This window comes from Aulostomus chinensis, chromosome 20 (assembly GCF_037954235.1).
Source record: "Aulostomus chinensis isolate RoL2024-O1b breed Wild chromosome 20, RoL_Achi_v1.0, whole genome shotgun sequence".
NCBI lineage: Eukaryota > Metazoa > Chordata > Actinopteri > Syngnathiformes > Aulostomidae > Aulostomus > Aulostomus chinensis.
This window is the reverse complement of record NC_141339.1, coordinates 18,180,950-18,201,176: the sequence shown is the minus strand read 5'-3', so window position 1 is coordinate 18,201,176 and position 20,227 is coordinate 18,180,950. Positions and strand designations below refer to the sequence as shown.

The following is a 20,227-nucleotide window of genomic DNA, read 5'->3' as shown; positions in this document are numbered from 1 at the left end:
TTCTTGTTGCCACCAGGTGGCGTTACAACTAATGTGCCCCAAAATCTATTGGTTCCTCTTCGGTCCAAACTACAGCCGTCTGTAGACTTTGCTTTATTCAGCCAGCGGACACAACCATGCCACCAAGAGCAGGATCTCCTCGACGGCCACAATGCCCTCTGACATCACGTGTTGAAATCAAAATTAAGCCTCTTTTGGTTTTTCCACTTTATGCCGAACAACAGGATGGTTCTTCTGAACAGTCAACGCAGGAAGCAGGTGACGAGTCAATACTTATTCACTTCCTGGTTCCAGGTCCTCATGCATGAAGAATCCGAGGGTTGAGGACAGCTGGCCAGAAGAAGCAAGGGCTTCTTTTGACTAGTTTTAATCATCAATGACACAACCAGAGGGCGCTCATAGAGCACATGTCCTCCACCAAAGCAACCTCAGCCAAAACCACTGTATAAAAAAAGGCATTGATTTCCTGCCCAGTTACCAGATCTGCCCCCAAAATGAGTCCCTCCCTGACCCCTGCTACACTACCCCACCAAGTTTAGCAATAATCTGTATAAAAACATGCATTAATAACAATTAGTTCCTGCTTGGTTGTAAGTTAGAGTGCTGACTAAGCATCAGTCAAGTATAATTAACCCTTTATTAAAGGTCTTTGTCCCCCTTGATGAAAAGTGGGGGACATTTATCCCAACTCTTATTCACCTGGTCTAAGAGTTCATTCCTGACTGAACAAATTTATGACACCTTGACCGATCATAATGGACTAATTTTCTCAACATTCAATGAGACGTCAGCGGAATGGAGGGAAACGTCTAAGTGACTAAATCGCGACACCCAGTGGTGAATCGTGACGGCAGGACAGGAGATCAGTGTCTTCTGTGCTAGAGGTTTTCTTTTCTGGCGTTTGGCAAATGTTACAGGAGACCAAGATTTTAATTACTGTGGGATTTTTTGAACTCAAAACTAAAACGTACGAGTTTTGTGGGATTGTGTGAATGTGTGCTATCTACTCACCGCTATAAGAAAATTGTCAAAGAGTTTCCGTACATGAGAATTTCACAAATTATTTAAAGGGATAATTCATTGTTATCACTACCAAAATTTATGTCCCCACAATTTAATACATGAAACCTGCTCCCATGTCTCTGAACACACTGCCACCACACATTTTATTCCATGTGATTTGTTCTCATTTTATTTTACATCTATTTCAATTAGTTGAATTATTTGTTTCGATGTTCACAATGTTTATTTCTCATGTGCGTTAGTATCAAATCATACATTTTTACCCTTTACATTTGTACCAGCGAATCATTTGTAAAACTTTGATAAACTGGACAAAAGTTGCTGTCAAGTATTCTTGGTGTATTGACTATTTTGCTCCACAACTGCAGTAAAAAGTGCTTTTGTTCACGTAAACGATCCAACTTCTTATGGGAGGTGTAATGACGTGGGTCTAATATATCTATAACTCCTCTTCCGATTCAACAGATAGGGCCATATTCTTGTCTATTTCAGATGAAGAAAACAAAAACCAAAGATGTACAAGGTGGCGGCCTGAGCAGCAAGGGAACCAGAGGGAAGAGGAACTCTCCACTGCCAGTCTGCGCATACGCGGAACCAAACGGGGGAGGGACACGGGGAGGGACGGGAAACTTTCACTTCTTCAATATTTGGTTTGTCTCCGGGCCCAATACGGTTCTTCCCAAGCAGATGTGAGCCAAACAAACCGGTTGGACCGGCGACGTGTCACACACCTACGTAAGTAACCTGAGCACTCAAGCTTTGCTGTTTCAGATCAAGTAAATCTAGTTTAGCTGGCGGATGTTTACTCTTCTTCCATGTAGACTCTCACGGAGGTAGGAATCTCTTTATTTATATATTTCTTTAATAACCTGAAGTTATCTGTAATACTACTTTATGAGCACTAGAGAAGATGTGAAGTCAGTGGCCTACTTAAGTCTGAACCAGCTTGTTTACTGCGGCATGATTGCAGCCTTCGCAACACCGCGGTCAGTCAACAGCTGGTGGCTCAAGTTGTGCTCGGCACATCCCGACACAAATACCTGTGGTGGCTCAGACACCATCGGTCCTGTGAGGTGGTGGTAGTTCGTTAGTTGGTTAGTTAGTTGGTTAGTTACCCGTGCACTTGTGAGCAGTCAGAAGTCGATGGCTGTGTGTGTTTTAGCCACATCAAAACTTTGATCCGCCTCCGCGTGACAGACGGCGTGTCGATCTATTTCGGGAGGGGTGGGGCGCGAGGGCTTCGTTAACGACTTGTGTCGGTGGGATTTGACACGGACTGGATCCACACACGCACTCGCTTCATCTACGGGTCCAAGTCACGGTTTTAGCATGACTAAGCTCTTTATTGAATATGCAGTCTTAGAAAAAGACTTAAAAAAGGAACCACGATAACTTCATTTTATTATCCATCCATCCATTTTCTACACGGGGGGGGGGGGGGGGGGGGGCTGGAGCCTATCCCAACTGACATTGAGTGAGAGGCGGGGTTCACCCTGGACCGGTCGCCTGTCCCTCGCAGGGCCATCAGGAACACTTAGGGGCTCAGAATCTTGCTCAAGGACGCTTGGACATGGTCACCGGGGGAAGTGAGGATCGAACCAGCGATTGCTAGACGGCCACCCTACCTTAGAGCCCCCCTCATTTTCTGAATTGAAACTAAAATGAAAATATGTAATCCCACATCAACTCCAGCTTGACAGTTCTTAAGTTACTTCCTGACAAGGCAATATACTTCCAGGCTCACATTACCAGCATACTTGTACACCTAAATTGGTTTTCCACTCTTCATTTGCATGCATCTGAGAGGCAGCTTGACTATCCAATCAGTTTCTAGCAGCATGTACACAAGAGTATGTCACTGCTCCAAGTGTAGGCCTGCATCACACATGAGGAAGCACAGCTGGGCCGGGGCGGGCCTGGAACATCACCACATTCTCAAAGGAAGTAAAGCATTCACCCTAAATATCAACACATGAGTCTGTGTGTCTTGGTCGGGCCGTCCTACCGTGATTTACTCCCACCTTCTAGCACCAGTTTCTAAGAGCGAAACGTTCCCTCGTCGAAGGCAAAAACGATGGCGTTCCGAGGGTTTGATGATGTTCCCAATGACAGCAGGAAGATGGGGATACTCTCTCTGAACTATGTTGGGAGCAGGCTATAGTGGATAATTTGGGATTTTAGATTCTTGTGTAATCTCATGATTCTCATGTGATCTCCTACAATCTGCTGCCACGCAAATGGAACCTGATTATAAAAAGCAGGAGGAGGCCTCCCTCCTGACTGAGCCAAGATAAAGGACTGGACAACTTGTTGTTCTGCTGTTTGTTTGTTTTGCTTATGGTAGATCCAAATAAGTTATTGGTAAGATAATGTTGTTGTAAACCATTTGCTAGTTGAATTTTCCAGAACTGCTACCTTACATTGCTATAAATCAATACATTGCTGTTGAGTGGTTGATGAACCTGCTTCTGCAAAGACCTGCTTCTCCTCTGAGTGGATCTCACTCCACAAGCTCTACTGAGTCACAGAGTACCAGCCAGAACCGATGTGCATCATGCCAGTCGTGATGAAAAAGGAGATGGTTTATGAAGCTGAATTATTAATAACACTGTCAGGCCTACATTATGTTTATTGTACTTCCCATTTTGTAGCAGGCTAACCAACAACATCCACAGAGTGTGCGGTCTGTGGAGGTAGAGGGGGCACACAGCAGGAGGCTGAAAGTTTCCGGGGGTACGGGACTTTGTGAACCAACGCCTGAATTTGTATTTTATTTCGAGGGTATTTTCTGTACGGTGTGCTACTGTCGATGTGTGCAGACAACTGCCGGTGCCAGTGCAGTGATGGCTCCCTCTTGGTGGAAGCAGTGGCCCTTCCTGGCTACAAATGGTACCCCTGGCTTCCTGGACAACACGACCTGCTACAGCTCCACACAGACTACCGTCCTGAATGGAATCAGCTTTGGGGGAGTGCATATTGTGCTACTGCTCAACTTCTGCGTCTTCCTGGTATGCGTCCACCGGTGGCGTGATTCTAATCAAAATAAAGTCAATTTGAAACCTTGTCCGTTTTTTTTTTAGTTGTTTTTGTTGTTGCTTGTTCTCAGAGGCAGGATGTGTACGCCCTACAAAGTTATTCTCCCTTTTCTTGGTGCTTGCAGGTGCTGCTGATCCTCTTCTCCATCATCAGGAGGAAGTTCTGGGACTACGGACGTCTAGCGCTGGTCGCTGACAACGAAGGGTCAGTTTTTGATCTAAGGCAGTTTTATTTCCAGCCATTGTGGCATAGTTGATTGAGTAGACACACTGACAAGAGGAACACAAGATGTAAACCTAATACAGTGGTTCGTGTAATCCTGCGGTTGTTTGTTCTTTATCAGATTGATTTATCATAGTCCTCGGCACTTCATTTTGTGTGTCAGGTTCACCGAGTCAACACACCGTCGTTATGGACACGTGTCGTCTTGTGCGTCCAGCTTGGACGATATTGAACATGAGTTGGTATGTATTTGTTCTTTTGAGTTAGAGCATCAAAACCCTTGACTATCAATATTTATGTAAAGAAAACAGAAAAATTGAAAATTAAGAATATCATGTATAATAATTATTAATAAAAATGTGTTGTGGTACAGGGTTTCTGTTCTTGGCTGCCTTACATCCTCAGAATGGAGTAAGTGACTCTTTAGTTTGTTACAGTTTTCGCTTCTCAGATATTTCCCGACTTACGTCTCAACCTTTGTCAAGACTCAAAAGATAGCTGGATTTTGGTGTTTTTCTAATTGTGTGTGTCTGTGTTTCAGTGACGAAAAAATAAAATGCAGATGTGGCATGGACGCTGTCCACTACCTTTCCTTCCAGCGTCACCTCATCATCCTGCTGCTGGTCGTTACTATCTCCTCCCTCGCCATCATAATGCCTGTAAACCTGATGGGTGACCTGATGGGTGGGTGCTCGACAAAGCTTTGTGATTTACAGTCATTGCAGCCCAGTGTTGCAAAGCTATTGTGGATTTCATCATAAAAACTGAAGAGCTGTACAGTCCATGTCAGTGATTTGTCTCTAAAGAGTGTGTGTGTGTGTGTGTGTGTTTTATTTGAATTCTTGAACTGAATGTTGCTTCTGTCTTACAGGAAGCGATCCACAGAATTTTGGAAGGACGACAATTGGGAATCTTCAACAGGGGTATTTAACAGATGCCTTAAAAAACACTTTCACACTTTTGTTTGGAGGTGGAAAATTGTTAAATCGCCACTTGGAAGACAAGAGTGTCAGTAGACGCAGGTATTCACTGGCTCTGGTTCCCATTGGAATTGACGTGAACACTAAATCTGTGTGAACGTGGGAACGTCACGGTTTCACCATCAACCATATGTACCATGAAGCTAAATCTTGCCGCTTCTATCAGTAACTTGTATGAAGTTTTGTCGTATTGGCCACGTATTCAGTTGCATTCTGTTAATGTTGACTTGGAAAAACAAATTGAAGCGAGAGGAATAAAATAGCAACCTCTGAAAGGCCATCGATGCGCTCCATGCTGCTTTCTACTACGCTGTCTTTTACCCTGTTTTCCGTTGTGTTCGTAACACCGAAATCAAGGCTTCTCGTCTTCACCCAAGGTCAAAGGGTTGAATTTATTTTTCTGCATGTTTTAAAAAACCTGCATGTACACCGATACGGTTATTTCACACGCACATGCAGTATGAAAGTAAAAGGGTTGACCCCTTGAATAAAAGTGTATACTGCAGATGAGCACTGGCGGTGAGAAAGGTGTGATCGATGCTGTCTTTTCATTCTGGGTTCTAGAAGCAACCTGTTGTGGCTGCACACTGTATTTGCCGTCCTGTACCTGATCCTAACCATCGTTCTGCTGCGATGTCACACATCGCAAATGAAAGGCATGCCCAGAGAGAGAGTGAGTCACCGACAGTAGAATCCATACTTGCTCAAGTGCCTGTCCTCCATGGCTGCATTACAGTTCATGAATGAAGCATTGAAGAAAATCAACAACAGTAACACGCTGATGAGCAGCTGTTACACCATCTTGCTTTCTGATTATAGACCAGAAACACCTTGTTTGTGAGTGCAGTCCCCAAGACAGCAACAGAGGAGGAAGTGAAGACCCATTTCATGTGAGTCGACTGAATTGTTTTCATGTCTCAGGAAGTTGAGTTTTGTTCTGGATTCGTGCTGCCAGCCCCAAGCAAAAGATATTCAGGGTCACAACCAATGACCAGCTTTGAAAATATTAATATTATATATTTATTTCACAAGGGAAGACATGGAGTATGGCAGCAACTGCGGTATAGATTCTAGATGGACCCGTTTATTATTCACCTCAACACAGTCCAGTCAACATGGTCAATCTGCCTTCCCTTCATATTTAATAACTTATCTGTGAGGGCCGGCCCGTAATCCACAAATTGACCTTGAGATTTAAAATAAGTCAAATATTTTTTTACTTTCACACACAAACACATTTGTAACTGACGGTGCAACCACAAGGTCTGCCTGTACCCTGCTGCTGGCTTGTTTTGGACAGGAATAGACAATCAACTTTAAGACGGATGTGGTTGTGATTAGGTTCATACTATCACAACCTCATGTGATACTGCAAAACCAGCTTCCACAGGTGTAGAATAATCTCTGGTCCTGCCAGCATGGGGCCGTGACCAGTGAAGGACTCCTGACTCTTACATTCTTACACGTCTACAATAATGGTTGTTTCCTGGTGTTCCGCAGGGAGGCGTACCCGTCCTGCCGAGTGTGTGCTGTCACCTTGGGCTATGATGTGGCCAAGATCATGCACCTAGACAAGGAAAGGTAATATAACACAAGTGAATAAGTCATGTGATTGTTTACCTTTGAGCCAGTGTGTACAAGAGGCCTTTGTGGATTTGGCAGGTGCAACACAATCCAGCGTCCTTTGAAGCACAATGACTAGATGCTATTCTTTTAAACTATTTATCTAATATGTACGTGGATTATGAAGAAAATGTGGAGAGATCATGGCTTCATTCACATCAGTGTTGGGACTTGTGTATTCATCAACCGGCCCTGAAGGAGCCCAACGTCTTGTTCCTGCAGTTGTACACCACAAGCTCAGGAGTTTTACGACGAATATCGAGTTTCATGTGATGCACTTCATTATCTTTATCATGCGCATCTTGACAAACATGACCACAAACTGCTACTCGACTGGTTGGCGGCACATTGAAACAGTACTTCAAATGAACAACCCACGTTTTGTGTGTGTGTGCTTTATCTGTTTCCCACCAGGATGCGAGCTGGAAAAAACCTGCACTACTACGAGTGTGTCCTGGAGAAAACAGGGAGACGTGAAATGATAAACCCTCGACTGTGCGGTCACCTGTGTTGTTGTCCCAGCTGTAAGCAGGTAAGACGGACCTGATTGTTAGACGCTATCCTGAAAAACTGTTGGCTCTATCTTCTGATTTTTCAGATAAATGTCAAGAACTTGAACTGGTTTATAAATAATTTCACATAATGCATTGAGTTTGTGTGTGCATGTGTGTTTGCTTAGGTTGATGCAATCGAGTACTACAGGACAAAAGAAAAAGATCTGCTGGAGGAGGTGAGGAAGCAGGCAGAACTGGTGCCGGAGCGCCCCCTGGGGATCGCCTTCGTTACCCTGCAGACAGAGGCTATGGCGAACTAGTGAGTAGGAATCATGGCAAGTCTTTCTATAATTGGAGCACAACATTTTTTTCAATTATACAATCAAGTCCAATGTGATCAGGGCAGGATCCACCACAACCACAAGACTTTTCAGAGGAAGAGGAAATGCGGTTGCTATTGTTGGATGCTTGTTAATTGCCATCACTAAGTGCTCTCATTTACTCTTCGTAGCATTCTGAAAGACTTCAACGCACTCGAGTGTGGTGGCCAAAGCTGCTGCTGTGGGAGGGAGCCCCAGCCTTCATCCCTTAGTGGGAGTCTGAAGGTGAAGAGGTGGGCGGTCAACTTTGCACCCCGTCCAGAAAATGTCTACTGGTAAGAAGCTTTCGTACAAGCTACAGATGCAGATCATATGATTTTCTATTTGTAACACAAATACAAAAGGGCTGGGTTCTAATTTAATATCATAATTAAGGGACTGTGAGATGAATCACACAGAATTATGGAAGGGTTGCACCAAAGTCTCATTTCCAGGTGATTCCAATTAAATTGTTACGGAACTAAATGCTATTTTTCGCCTCTTCAGTAGAATGTGACACTTAAAACACACTTGGAATGTCCATGATGTTCCGTCTTTTGACCTGTGACACCCGCTTGTTTTAACCACAGCACCATGGGTACACACCGATTTTCGATTATGGGATTTTAATGTGTATTGAAAAAATTCAAAAGATCTTGGATGTGCTGTATTTTACTATAGTTTTGTGGATGTAATGGTTTTTTTTTTTAAATTATTTCCTTCAATATTTTATCTATAAAACCGGCAAGAAAAATCGGAAGAAAATGGAGGGAAATCTTTATCAGAGGTGTACTTTTCCTCTCCTCTTTGGATGTACCTGATTATAGCCCCTGCTTCTCCTATTTTCTCGATTCCCACAGGGACAATCTCTCCGTGCGGGGTTTCCCCTGGTTCATCCGCTATGTGATGCTCAACTTCTGCCTTTTCTTTCTGCTCACGTTCCTCACGACACCCACCATTGTTATCAGCACCATAGACAAGTTCAACGCCACGAAGCCCATCCAATATCTGAATGTAAGACGAACACATGCAGACAATAATTGTCTTGCAGCGTTACAAGTCTGCTGATGGTATTTTCCACCCTAGAGTCCTGTCATCAGTCAGTTCTTCCCCACCCTCCTGCTGTGGTCCTTCTCCGCGTTGCTGCCTACGATAGTCTACTATTCAACACTGGGAGAAGCACACTGGAGCAGGTACTCATTATTTGAAGTGCAGTGATTGGTTCCTTTTAGCAGAGGAAGATATTTTGATCATTTACATTCGTCTTCCAGGTCCAGTGAGCAGCTCAGTATGTTGCATAAGCTGTACTTCTTTCTGCTCTTCATGGTGCTCATCCTCCCCTCGCTCGGACTCACCAGGTAAATTCTAATTGTATCACATGAAATTCTCATGAAAATTCACGTTTTCTACATCCACATGAGGAAACAATCATATTTCATTGGCTATTTCGTGCTTTTTTTTTTTTTTCTTTAAGGGAAGTGAATGTCGGAGACCTAAACATGTTTACTCCGTTGATGTATGATACCATTTGTTACAACTTTTGCTGTCATTTTTTTTCCTCTCCCTATTAGTCTTGCAGTGTTTTTCCGCTGGCTGTTTGATAAAGAATTTCTGACCGATGGGAAACTGAGGTTTGAGTAAGTTACACCTCCTTTGCCTCAGATAAAAATGTATAAATAAGTGATGTTCCTTTATTTCTAATTGACTACTATAGTTAACTCACACCACACCAGCAAGTCCAGATACATCTTCCATATGTGTCTCCCCTCCCTACACCAGGTGTGTGTTCTTACCTGACCAAGGAGCGTTTTTTGTCAACTATGTGATCGCAGCAGCCCTGGTGGGTTCTGGGATGGACCTGTTGCGTTTGCCAAGCTTACTTCTTTACGCCATCCGCATGGCTGTGGCTCACTCAGCTGCTGAGAGAAAATACGTCACACAGGTTTGTCATCGCTTTGCGTGTTAGAAGAATGCTTCACCTTTACATGATAGTAGCTGGGATGTTTGAGGAATGGATGTGAAGCGTTTGGCACTTTTAGAATGGCCCGTGGTCTTTCTTCAAGAACGACACACTTAATTCATTAACTTTAATGTGTTTGGCTGATTTTTTTTTTTTTTTTTAATTTCTCCTTGCAGAACCAGGCCTATGAGTTTGAATATGGAGCCATGTATGGCTGGATCCTGTGTGTGTTCACTGTCATTATGGCTTACAGCGTCATTTGTCCTATTATTGTGCCTTTTGGTGAGTAGCTAGCAGGACAGCACACAACAACACTCATATGCATCACATTCAGCCATTTTCATCAATGTTCTTCATGGCTCCATGTTGTGTGTCTGACTCCATCAGGTCTCTTATACATGATCTTGAAGCACCTGGTGGACAAGCATAACCTTTACTTTGCCTACTTGCCTGCACATCTAGACCGCCAGGTCCACCTGGGAGCTGTCAATCAAGCTCTGGCTGCACCCATCATTTGTCTCATATGGCTTTATTTCTTTTCTGTTCTCAGAACAGGTAAGAAACAGGAACCGGCTGATTTATACAGTGAGTTCCTAGAACTGGTCATTATTATAATATTCCTGAAACAATCTGGTGTGTGTTTAAGGTTTCTGGACCCCCACATCTCTGTTCACATTTGTGGTCTTGACCATCACTGTCTTCATCTGCGTCAGCTACACCTGCTTTGGCCATTTCAAGTACCTCAGTCCACACAACTATGAGGTGACCTTTGGCTTGTGCATGAAAACTAACACATCCTGGTGATCTTGCATCACTCACAAATCTTGTGTCTTTTTGCAGGTGAAAGAAGACGAGGACAGGGGTGAAGAAGTGGAGGACAACACCACGGTACTGTATTTACACGCCAGTATTCAGCATTATTAGTTTACTGCAACAGTCCCGCTCTAAGCACCACCAACTAAACGCAAAAATAGTTTATAACATTGTTCTTGGGTACGAGAAACTAGCTTGTAATTCTGAGTACCAATATGACAGAGGACAAAGACAGAACAGGATGTGTATAGAGGAAGAAGATGTTATCAAGAGAAAAATGAAACCCTTGTGTGTTGCTTGTCATCAGTCAGTGTAACTAGTTAGCGGTCAGTGTAACTGGCTAGTGGTCAGTGTAACTAGCTAGCTGCTGTGGCGTCAAGGAGGAGTCATAGCAATCGTCTTCTCACTTCTTGTTCCTCTCTCGTCTTCTTGTTCCTCTCTGTTCCAGTCTTGTCACCATCGTTTCTTTCATTTCACGTCATGTTACATTATTGCGTTATGGATTAGGATGCAGCATCCTGTAATAATCTGTTGTTGTTTTGTGTGCTCATCTCTAATGTCTACTGTTACAGGTCTACCTTCCCAGAGTGCTGAATCCTAAATCCCCTGCCAGCGCTGCGCCGTCGCCTAAACTGCAGCAGTCTTACGGCTCTACCGAGGGCAGCCCTGAGTATTGCTCCAGCCCTGTGGAGGACAGCACGTCAGATGCTTGAATCGGTGTATTTTAATTTTGAGACAATTTTTTTGAAATCGGATTCTTAATCTGCTTCATTCAGAATTATTTTAGCACCGAGTCAAAGATTATCCCATTTGAGAGAAAAATTCCACATGGGATGAAAGAAAAGGTGTAATGTGAGGCTCAGTCAAAGGTAAATCACCAATAGGAAAGGTGGGAAATAGGATTTTTTTTTTTAAATTGAAACATAACCAAGTAATAGCTTGCCAATTTGCAATGTTATGGAAGTGCTGGAATAGATTTCTTGCATATAATAAAAGCAAACATTGAAATATTATAAGAACAAAATAAGAAACTCAGCATGACTGAGTAGGGTTTTTTTGTGGATTCTGTCCAAGTCTATATGTCGCGCCTCTTAAGATTCCAGGGCACCTGCCGAGGGAACAGCTTGTTGCTTGATGATAATAGTGCACTTTTTTTGTCTTTTGTTCATTAACAAGAGCTTCCTGTTTTAATTTTGTATTAAGACAACAGAACAAAGAACTTCGCAAGTAATGCAGAGGTTTTTCAGCCAAAATGTATGTACATTTTCTTTATCGACCAAGTTGAAATCATGTACCATCACTGGACCTGTGTCTAAAGGATGTCTATTTATTTGTATTAATATTCTTTAACCTTGTGTTCATGCTGCCTTTTTTTAAATGTACATTTTAAGATGAAAACTTATAAGGAGCCCTGAAAGTGAAGTATAATGACATGTTATTATTTTTTTTAAGCATAACAGATACAGTGTCTTTACTTGTGTATGATACTGAAGAACTTTTGCATTTTATACAGTTTCACACATTTCTATATGGGACATTTTGGCATGCAGTTCAAAAATTAAAAAAAAAAGAAGCTTAGAAATAACTTGAAAGTAATGAGTGTGGTTCATCATCAGGGGGCACTGTTGAGCTGTGCTACTGGGGTACATAGTCATAAAGCAGTAGAAAAGGAAAAATGCAGTGTTTTCATGGAGGATTTCTAAAATATTTTCACATTATCATGAGGCAGTTTACTTGGCAGGCGCCTCCTCACCTGATCTCGCCATATTGTCTCCGTCTCTGTTCCAGTTCCTCTCGCTTTCTTTCTTTTCCTGCCCTTTTACCCTTTCTCACCACGGTACCTGCCTCAGCTGAGAGAGATCTCTTTTGTCATAAGGGTTTTTAGGGGGCTCAGCACAGTTGTTAAATATGGGTAATGAAGTGCTAAGCTAACAATATCTAGGTTAGTAGCTGGGATGAAAAGAAGGGTTTTAGCTATCGGGCATGGATCAGTGTCCTCAAATGGGACCTCCCAATAGTTCGAGGAAGACAAACAAAAATGTGGAACTATAGCGGCGGAAGTGTGTGCAACAAATGAAATGATTACTCTCTATCCTAAGAAAATGGCACACTTGAATGGATGTGCAGATGTTCACCATTCACATGACTTGCACAAAGCCCACCAACTTAAATCCGGTTGGATCTTGTCTGTCTGTTTCACTATATGTGTATTTTATTCTCATGCATTTTTGTTATAGTTTTAACTCGTTTTTTTTCTATTGCTCTGTTTGATTTTATGACTTTTTTGTTGCTTGTAAGCTCCCCTTAAGTACTTTCAATGCCACCCTTACATAAAAAGCATTATTTTGTTATTATGGTGATGAATACCGCCCATATTCACCTTTCATCATACGTTAGCGACGCCAAATAACTGCTTATTCAGCAAATGCAACACAAAGACTGTTTACAAGGAGACTTTCGAACACTGCACAAGGGTTAGTGACTGTGCTTTACCCCTACACTTGGACAAAGATTAAGTATTACAAAACAATCACTCACTTGTTTACTCGCACAAGTGTTCTGTGTGAATGTGCGTGTGTGTCTATAAGTAATCAAGACATGGTTCTCAGTGAATAATCCTCGGTAAGCTGAAAGTGATAATGTTACTGACAATATAGTCTGGCTTTTAATGAAAAAATAAAATCACACAAACATTCACTGCATGACTCCCACGTTAAAAAAAAAAAAAACGGGAGACAGATTTGAACAGACATACCTCAACATGAGAAAGTGGAGCACGGGCATTAATAACTAACAGATACTCTCATGTGGCTTCCAAGGATAAACTGAGACAGTTTGATATTAGACACCTGATATACTCTCCGTGGGTTGTGTGAATGTAATATGTGTTTAATTCAGCCGGCTGCTTGTGAATATCTGCGAACTAGCTGGAGCAAAGAGAAATGTGGATGACGTCAGGGGCTGCAGAAGCCTGGGAAGCAGCTTTGTCCAGCACTCAGAAGAACTACAGCTTTCCAAAACCACACACCAAACTTTGACCCAGGGTTAAACACACCACAAATTCACTGGCTCAGTTTTGTTCCATATAGTTCCGAGCTTAAATGGTGTGTGAAATGCAAAATCTTAAGTTTGATCCTGTAACATACAAAATGGGTGTGGTGTGGTGTGTGTGTGTGGCATCTCATGTTCAAACGAATCACATAATGATGTTGAGCTTTGCGCAAAGTGCACCACATTTGGCCACCAAACTCACTTGTGGGAGACATATAAATAAAACATTGGTCAAAACGGAACCACAAGAGGCTAATGTACTGACTCTTAGTCCCTAGAAAGCACCAATAACTCAAAATAATCTTTTGTTAGACCCTCACTGCCTGGTAGTCTTTCAAAACACAATGTCCCATTTTTGTAAAGCCACAATCCAGGCTGAAAAAAAACAAACATTACATCCACAGATACTGTACAACCGCTACCTCACATTCTATTACCGAGAGAGGAGTTCTATCCTTAGTTGCCCCTCATTTATCTCACCAATACTGGACTTCATGGCTGATATCAATAGGCCTATAAATTTCTTTCAAAAAACACGACAATAATTTCTTCATCCTTTACTATAAAGAAATACCATGCAAACATTTTTCACAAGGCTTCGTTTCCTGCTCATGTCAGCACTGTGCTTGAAGGTCTTGTTACGTTACGTTTCAGCCATTTAAACCCAGGTGAGAGTGAGGCGCGAAGGTAGTGAGTGTCAACCGAGACAGATTACCAACAAATAGAGCAGAAACATTCTGCTCTGAAGGCTGCACACAGATCAAGAGTACCATCAAGAAGATTTCCAGAAGCCAACATGTTCTTTGTTCCTTTGATTGTGTCGCCGTATGCCCACATTCACATTCCGCAGCATTGCTGTGACAGAGGAAAATACTTGCTTTTATGTTTAATTCCAGGAAAGGAGATCTCCAGATATTAACACGGGCTGTGGCATTCATATGCTTGGCAACGGCGAATATAAACCAGCAGAGATATCTCTGCAGTAAGCCAATATTGGCCAACATCGTAGTCTACCAGGTGTATTCTCTAATCTAGAGCGCAGACGGGGGAAAAAGTTGTGCTAAACACATTAGAATGACATGCGTAAGGGAAGTATTACATTTAAAAAACAGAAAATCCCTTGATTATAACAACTATTGGTTTAAGCTGTCTCCGGTCAAGTATAAGAGCAGCGGATAAACTTGTAAGATATCACTAGTTTAAACAACACGCCCTTCTGGTATCAAAATATTTAGCCAGTGTTAATCCAAAATCTCTGACAGGGTTTGTGTGTAGGTGTGCAACCCACTGAACTCAGTTCCCTCTGTGCATTCTTGGTATTGTTGTTGTCTACACTTTTGTGTAACACAGACACTATTATTTAGTCACCTCACTCGCTCTCTTTCAGTATTCACTTAATTCAGCACTCCCAGGCCACTGAACTCAAGAGAGCTGTTTGTGTGTGTGCATGTGTGTAATTGGGTGTGTGTGTGTGTTTGTGTATGTGTGTGTATGTGTATAAAATAGGAATTGAAGACATTTAGATTTTTGGGAGGTTTTGGGGTCAGGTTTCCTTCATGTCACCATCAAGATCGATGGATGTGACCTCTGACTGCTCCAATTTGTATATAAACACGGTATTGGCCAATCATAACATCGCGTGGGACTGGGCCAACCAATGAGAGTGTCTGGCAGCAACGTGCTCTGTGGCACTCCCATCTTTTGTCCGTCAGGATTAGTGCCGTGGCAACGCCGGTCGCCTGGGAGGTGAGTTTCCCAGAGCAGCGGGACCAGGACAGAAACAGACTGCTGATGGTAATACTCCAAGTCTCACTTCCTTCCCGGCCAAAACAGAACTGGAGAGAGGCGTGTGTATGTGTGTGTGTCACTCTGTTAGAAGTGCTGCTTCCAACCCTCAAACTTCCACCTAGACTGCCAACTCTAATGAGGTGCCATCCTGAGCAACAAGCTCAAAGTGTGTTAGTCTATGTGAGTGAGTGGGCGGGCTGGTCAGGGCTGTCCTTGTGTGTTCTCGTCTGCGCACCGTACTCAGTAGAAAAGTCACCCCACTCTCCGTCTCTGTTCGTAGCCAGATGGACAGAGGGCCAGGCAGCTCAGATCACCGCTGCTGATCAAGCATGTGACTCCAAACCCTTTTATGGGGACAATTACAGCGAAGAGAGCCCTAGAAATCCAGAGTGTTGAGGGAATCAGAAAACATGGAAATAAAGGGACATGGGCAATTATTCTAGGCTGTTCTGGAGAACAATTTCATGTACTGGTTTCAACCTGAGTAAAGGTAATTCACAGGAAACTGCGCATGCATTTAATCCTGAGGATCCTGGAGTATTGATAAGAGGCATAAATACCAATGACGGTGCCTCTACTAACATTATCAAAAGTGTAGAAGCCTAAGATGGGAACCTGCCAGCTTTTGGGACAACGTGGCCGCCTCTGTTTTTGGCTGAATACATGGAAGCACAGAATATTGTATGCAGACAGAAAGATGAGATGGCCAGGAAGAAAGTGAGGATCAAACACGGTGTTACTAAGTTCCTGGACAAGTTACCACAATTTTGCTCGTTTGTAAAATAAATCCTTCAGTCCAAAATGGTAGAAAATGTTTTGCAGCAAACAATTATTTTTCACTTCTGGTCAGTGTTCCCTCTTTGTCATCAACCTATGTAGGGTAAACTCTACTCTGTAAGTAGCAGCTGCAGGTTGGCCACACACACTTACTTATGACAGTTCTGGTCAATAGCTGATATTTACCAATGTTGATATTACAAAATCAAGTACAAAATCAAGAGTATAGGATGATAACATTTTGTATGTTCTGAAAATGACAAATGTGAAAATGAAGAATAAAATAATTTTTCCTACTTCTAAAACATTGGAAAAGCGCAGCATATACATATATGACATATTTTCCACACTGCTTCTTGTTATTTAGACACAGGAGATGATGAGCAAATGGTTAGAGACTTGAGTAAAACAGATCTGTGTATCAATAAATGACAAATACCTGCTGAAATCAATAACACGCCAATATTATCATGAATCATGAAGGCACGTATATGCATGAATGACTCATTCCGCACTTCCACAACTCTTTTCATGGCAGACATGTGTCTGCTCTGTGCAACTTCAACTGGTGATAACTTGCACGTTTACATTTCAATAGAGAGCAACCCTTGTGCAGGTCCTACTGGGGCCAGTAATTTATGAGAAGGGAGTGCTGACCCCCATGGGACAACATACAGCATGTCTGCATGACTGATCTTATAATCTCATATAAAGGATTCGGGCAAATCATATTAAGCTTGTAAATCTTGAAAGGGTCATAAACTATCTCTATTCTGGAATTTTAAAATATTAACTCTTCTACTTTTCCAATGTGGAAATGAAAAAGATACCTTGTTTCTAAGAAGTGAAAAATTCTGGAAAATTTGTGATTTGTTTGGACATGTTTCATAACTGCATGGCACATTCAGGTCTAAACAAAATATAAACTCTTTAACCGTAGTTATCAAGTTTGATAGAGGAGCTGGAGTGAATTTGGGAGGTTTGACCTGCATTCAAAAGTCAGTTTTCATATAATAATACCATGAAAACTCACATTGCAGTGGAGGAAGCAACATACCAACGCTGAGATACTTAAAGCTCCCGCTAAGGGAAGGCAGAAAAAAAATAATAAAATAAAAATAATATATATAATATATATAATATATATTATATAATAATATTATATAATATATATAATAATAATAAATAATAATAAATGAGAGGCAAGTATTTGTAGCAATCCTTAATATCCATTCATCTCCATGCTTGGTTATTCCTGAACAAATTTAAACAAATAAATAGATATTATCAAAATGGGTTTCAGAAAAATCTTGAGTAACTTTAAACATGATAAAATACGATAAAACAGTCAACCGGTATTAAAGACAGCCTTGGTTTTACCGGATGGGTTATTTGTGCTGCACATATTCACATAAGGAATACTGTTCTGCAAAATGAGGGATCAAGATGGGATCACCAAACACAGGATCGACTGCACACTATAAGACGGTCAAAACCCACTTGTTGGATAAAAGCCAGGAGTGTTTTTCTAAGTGTAATCGAAGCCAAATTCACACTGCTTATACTGGCTGAGAGTGCTGGATGTTATCCAGGATAAACCAAACAACTGACGTTCGCTTAGTTGCAACAGGAACAAGATTTGCCACATATGCTTACAAGAATAAAAACTCTCAGTGGGTGGGTCTGCTTGGCATTTAGACTGTTTAGTACATCTAATTTTCAGAAGGTACTTGGCAATCATGAGCAAATCAACAGTCAACAAATAGCGATTAAAGTTTTATGGAGACAAGACAAGATTTGCTGTTGCCATGAAATCCATTGAAAGTTAGTTAAAATGTTGCTTGACAATCACATAATGAGGGAGGTGAAGTGTTGTAAAGTGCCCCCTCCAAAACAACTATAAAGGTGCCGGATATTTTGATTGGAGGAGCAATGAACATTGACTAAAATGAGGAAATAAAAAGGCGGCATAAATTCGTAAGTGCCGATGCGAACAGGAAGATGAACTTGTCAATGTGAAAGAGGGAGAAAACTTTCCTCAATAAATTAGAGCCTGACTGATATCGGTAAGGCCGACACAGCTGGCCTATATTGGCCTGCCGTGCATATGTTTGACGCGCTAATACAATAATTTTATAGAACATCACTCAGGTGAAATGTGCTAGGGGTATTTTAAATGATTTAATTCCCTTTGAAGTCAACTCTTGTTGCACTGATGTCACTTTGGACAATAAAGTTTATTTGAAACTGTAAAATACCCTGCCTCCTTTACATATATTGGCAATACAACCACATTTGAAAGGTCAATATTATCTAATACACTCCAGCACCAGACCCAAAAATCCCAAATCCCACAAGGGGCAGTATGTGAGGTAATGTCACAGTTCAGTGTACTGATGCGCATCATTTTGGATGTGAAAGTTGACATTTCCGTGACATGTCTTTGTCACAAGAGACTGATAACCACCTGTACCGGATCATTTTATATATATATTACATATTTCTGCCACTATATCAATACTGGAATTTCCTTATTCCCCATTATCAGTATTGGCATCAGTCCACTAAATCCTCAATCATTCCACCCAACTTGAAATCTTGATACAACACAGCTTCACCACAGAGCGATTAAACTTGCTACATTATTCTACTGTGACCTCTCCTAGAATGTAAAGACAGATTGTCAAACATTTACAAAATTATACCCCGACCCACCCATCCCGTCCTATTCTCCTTCCTGCTAAATTATGTTTCAGCTACGAGGCCAAATCACATACACACTTACTCAGTGGCGGTTCAGCCTTAAATCATATTTGCTAAATCACAGTGAGCCCAAAGGAATACAAACTGTCATGTGCCGTTAGCTCAGACGGATATAGGTCCATACCATCTGTGTAATCGCTAACTACATCCATATTTCTTTATGATCCCGACTCAGGTGAATGCATAGATGCTGTTTCTATTCCCTGACTTGCAGACAAACACACACAATGACTGATAGGAAATGCGCCCTGAGATGACTTGCCAGTACAGTTCACTCCTACTCCCATGTGCCATGTGGTCATGTTAGTGGTATCTAAGCACACAGCTGTATCCAGGGCTTAACCCATTCTGCCTTCCAGATGCAAAACCACCAGACTCTCAGTCTTTCTCCTGCCTCTCAAAGTTCCCTCACGGGTGAAAGTGAAAAAGCCAAAAGGATGTCAAAATACTGACTTTTACAAGGGATAAAACCACAATAACAGTCCATAATTTATCTTCAATAATCTAATGATTATGTACTTCATTCACACACCTAATTCGCAATATAGGTGAATCTCAGTAGGCTTTACTGTCAAATAATCAAAGAAAACCTCTCAGATATTTGTTGGGGGAAATTATTGTGTATGATATAATCTGGTGATATCAAATGAAAATCAAATGTCTGTCCGCCATGGAGCCCGAGGTAAGTGCCTGGGCCACAAGACCACAGTTGAAGGCCACAAGTGCAGGCAGTATCTACGTCACTGGGGGGGTTAATAGCAAAGCAGCTTAGCTATAAAAGCTTTTACAGCCTAATTTTAGTTGATACATTAGCTTATCTCAAAGACCACAGTGTAGACAACCTTGAACCTTTTAATTAAATTGGATACCATGACCCTTGATATAGTCGTAATTGTCACTTCCAAAGCATTCTTATATTTTTGTTAATTGCCTACAAGTTTATTGGGTCATTTCAGTGGGTTTGAGAAATGCTAGCCAAAACTCTTCAGTAACTGTTTTAGCTAGGCTCTGTGACGTGAACTGGTGCGGGTTTATGCCTTACCTTTGAGCACTGGATGTCTTTGGTTAACCAGTTCCACAGGTTTATTATTTCAAATCTTTTCTATCACCACAAGGCGCCACACACAGCCTTGTTAGTCCTGTTTGTTTGTTTGTTTTTTGAATGTACGCAATGAGTTGCCACGCGCACACTTCGGAAATTGCGGCGTGACGTCAGACCAGAGACCGTACATTGTCCAAACAAATAACGTGTGTAAACGACACAAAATACTATACGACATTTCCTGCTCTTTTTAACTGATTTATGTTATGAGTACTGACTCCATAAAGTCATTTACA

The 20,227-nt window shown here is 41.8% G+C and overlaps 1 protein-coding gene and 1 long non-coding RNA gene across 5 annotated transcripts; one reads left to right on the top strand and one right to left on the bottom strand.

The window, feature by feature from the left end:
* Window positions 1-1,628: 1,628 nt before the first annotated feature.
* On the top strand, window positions 1,629-12,626 carry tmem63a (transmembrane protein 63A). Of its 3 annotated transcripts, XM_086188891.1 has the most exons (24): window positions 1,817-1,856; window positions 3,675-3,756; window positions 3,843-4,031; window positions 4,184-4,263; window positions 4,445-4,523; window positions 4,655-4,692; window positions 4,823-4,965; window positions 5,153-5,204; window positions 5,826-5,934; window positions 6,081-6,151; window positions 6,762-6,842; window positions 7,299-7,416; window positions 7,564-7,697; window positions 7,890-8,033; window positions 8,598-8,751; window positions 8,824-8,930; window positions 9,009-9,095; window positions 9,309-9,374; window positions 9,517-9,679; window positions 9,874-9,979; window positions 10,085-10,252; window positions 10,344-10,459; window positions 10,538-10,585; window positions 11,083-12,626. In XM_086188891.1, the coding sequence occupies exons 3-24, from the start codon at window positions 3,867-3,869 to the stop codon at window positions 11,221-11,223; spliced, it is 2,370 nt and encodes a 789-aa protein (XP_086045017.1). In that variant the 5' UTR covers window positions 1,817-1,856; window positions 3,675-3,756; window positions 3,843-3,866; the 3' UTR covers window positions 11,224-12,626. The 3 variants fall into 3 exon arrangements, with proteins under 3 accessions (XP_086045014.1, XP_086045016.1, XP_086045017.1); XM_086188888.1 differs by lacking the exons at window positions 1,817-1,856; window positions 3,675-3,756 and adding an exon at window positions 1,629-1,758 and having other exon boundaries at window positions 11,083-12,625; XM_086188890.1 differs by lacking the exon at window positions 3,675-3,756 and having other exon boundaries at window positions 1,750-1,856.
* Window positions 5,953-20,180, bottom strand: LOC147243108 (uncharacterized). 2 transcript variants are annotated; one of them, XR_015110539.1, is made up of 3 exons: window positions 19,932-20,180; window positions 9,531-9,656; window positions 5,953-6,828 (listed from the first exon to the last, which is right to left on the bottom strand). It is a non-coding gene; the product is annotated as an uncharacterized LOC147243108 (long non-coding RNA). The 2 variants fall into 2 exon arrangements; XR_015110538.1 differs by having other exon boundaries at window positions 5,958-6,828; window positions 9,531-9,653; window positions 19,932-20,168.
* Window positions 20,181-20,227: the final 47 nt, after the last annotated feature.

What these genes read in the sequence shown, in the direction of transcription:
- tmem63a (XM_086188890.1), top strand. Translation starts at nt 3,867, where the DNA reads ATGGCTCCCTCTTGGTGGAAGCAGTGGCCCTTCCTGGCTACAAATGGT. An exon ending in AGCCCATCCAATATCTGAAT is followed by an intron (nt 8,752 to 8,823) that starts GTAAGACGAACA and finishes TTTCCACCCTAG; the next exon opens with AGTCCTGTCATCAGTCAGTT. An exon ending in GATGGGAAACTGAGGTTTGA is followed by an intron (nt 9,375 to 9,516) that starts GTAAGTTACACC and finishes TCCCTACACCAG; the next exon opens with GTGTGTGTTCTTACCTGACC.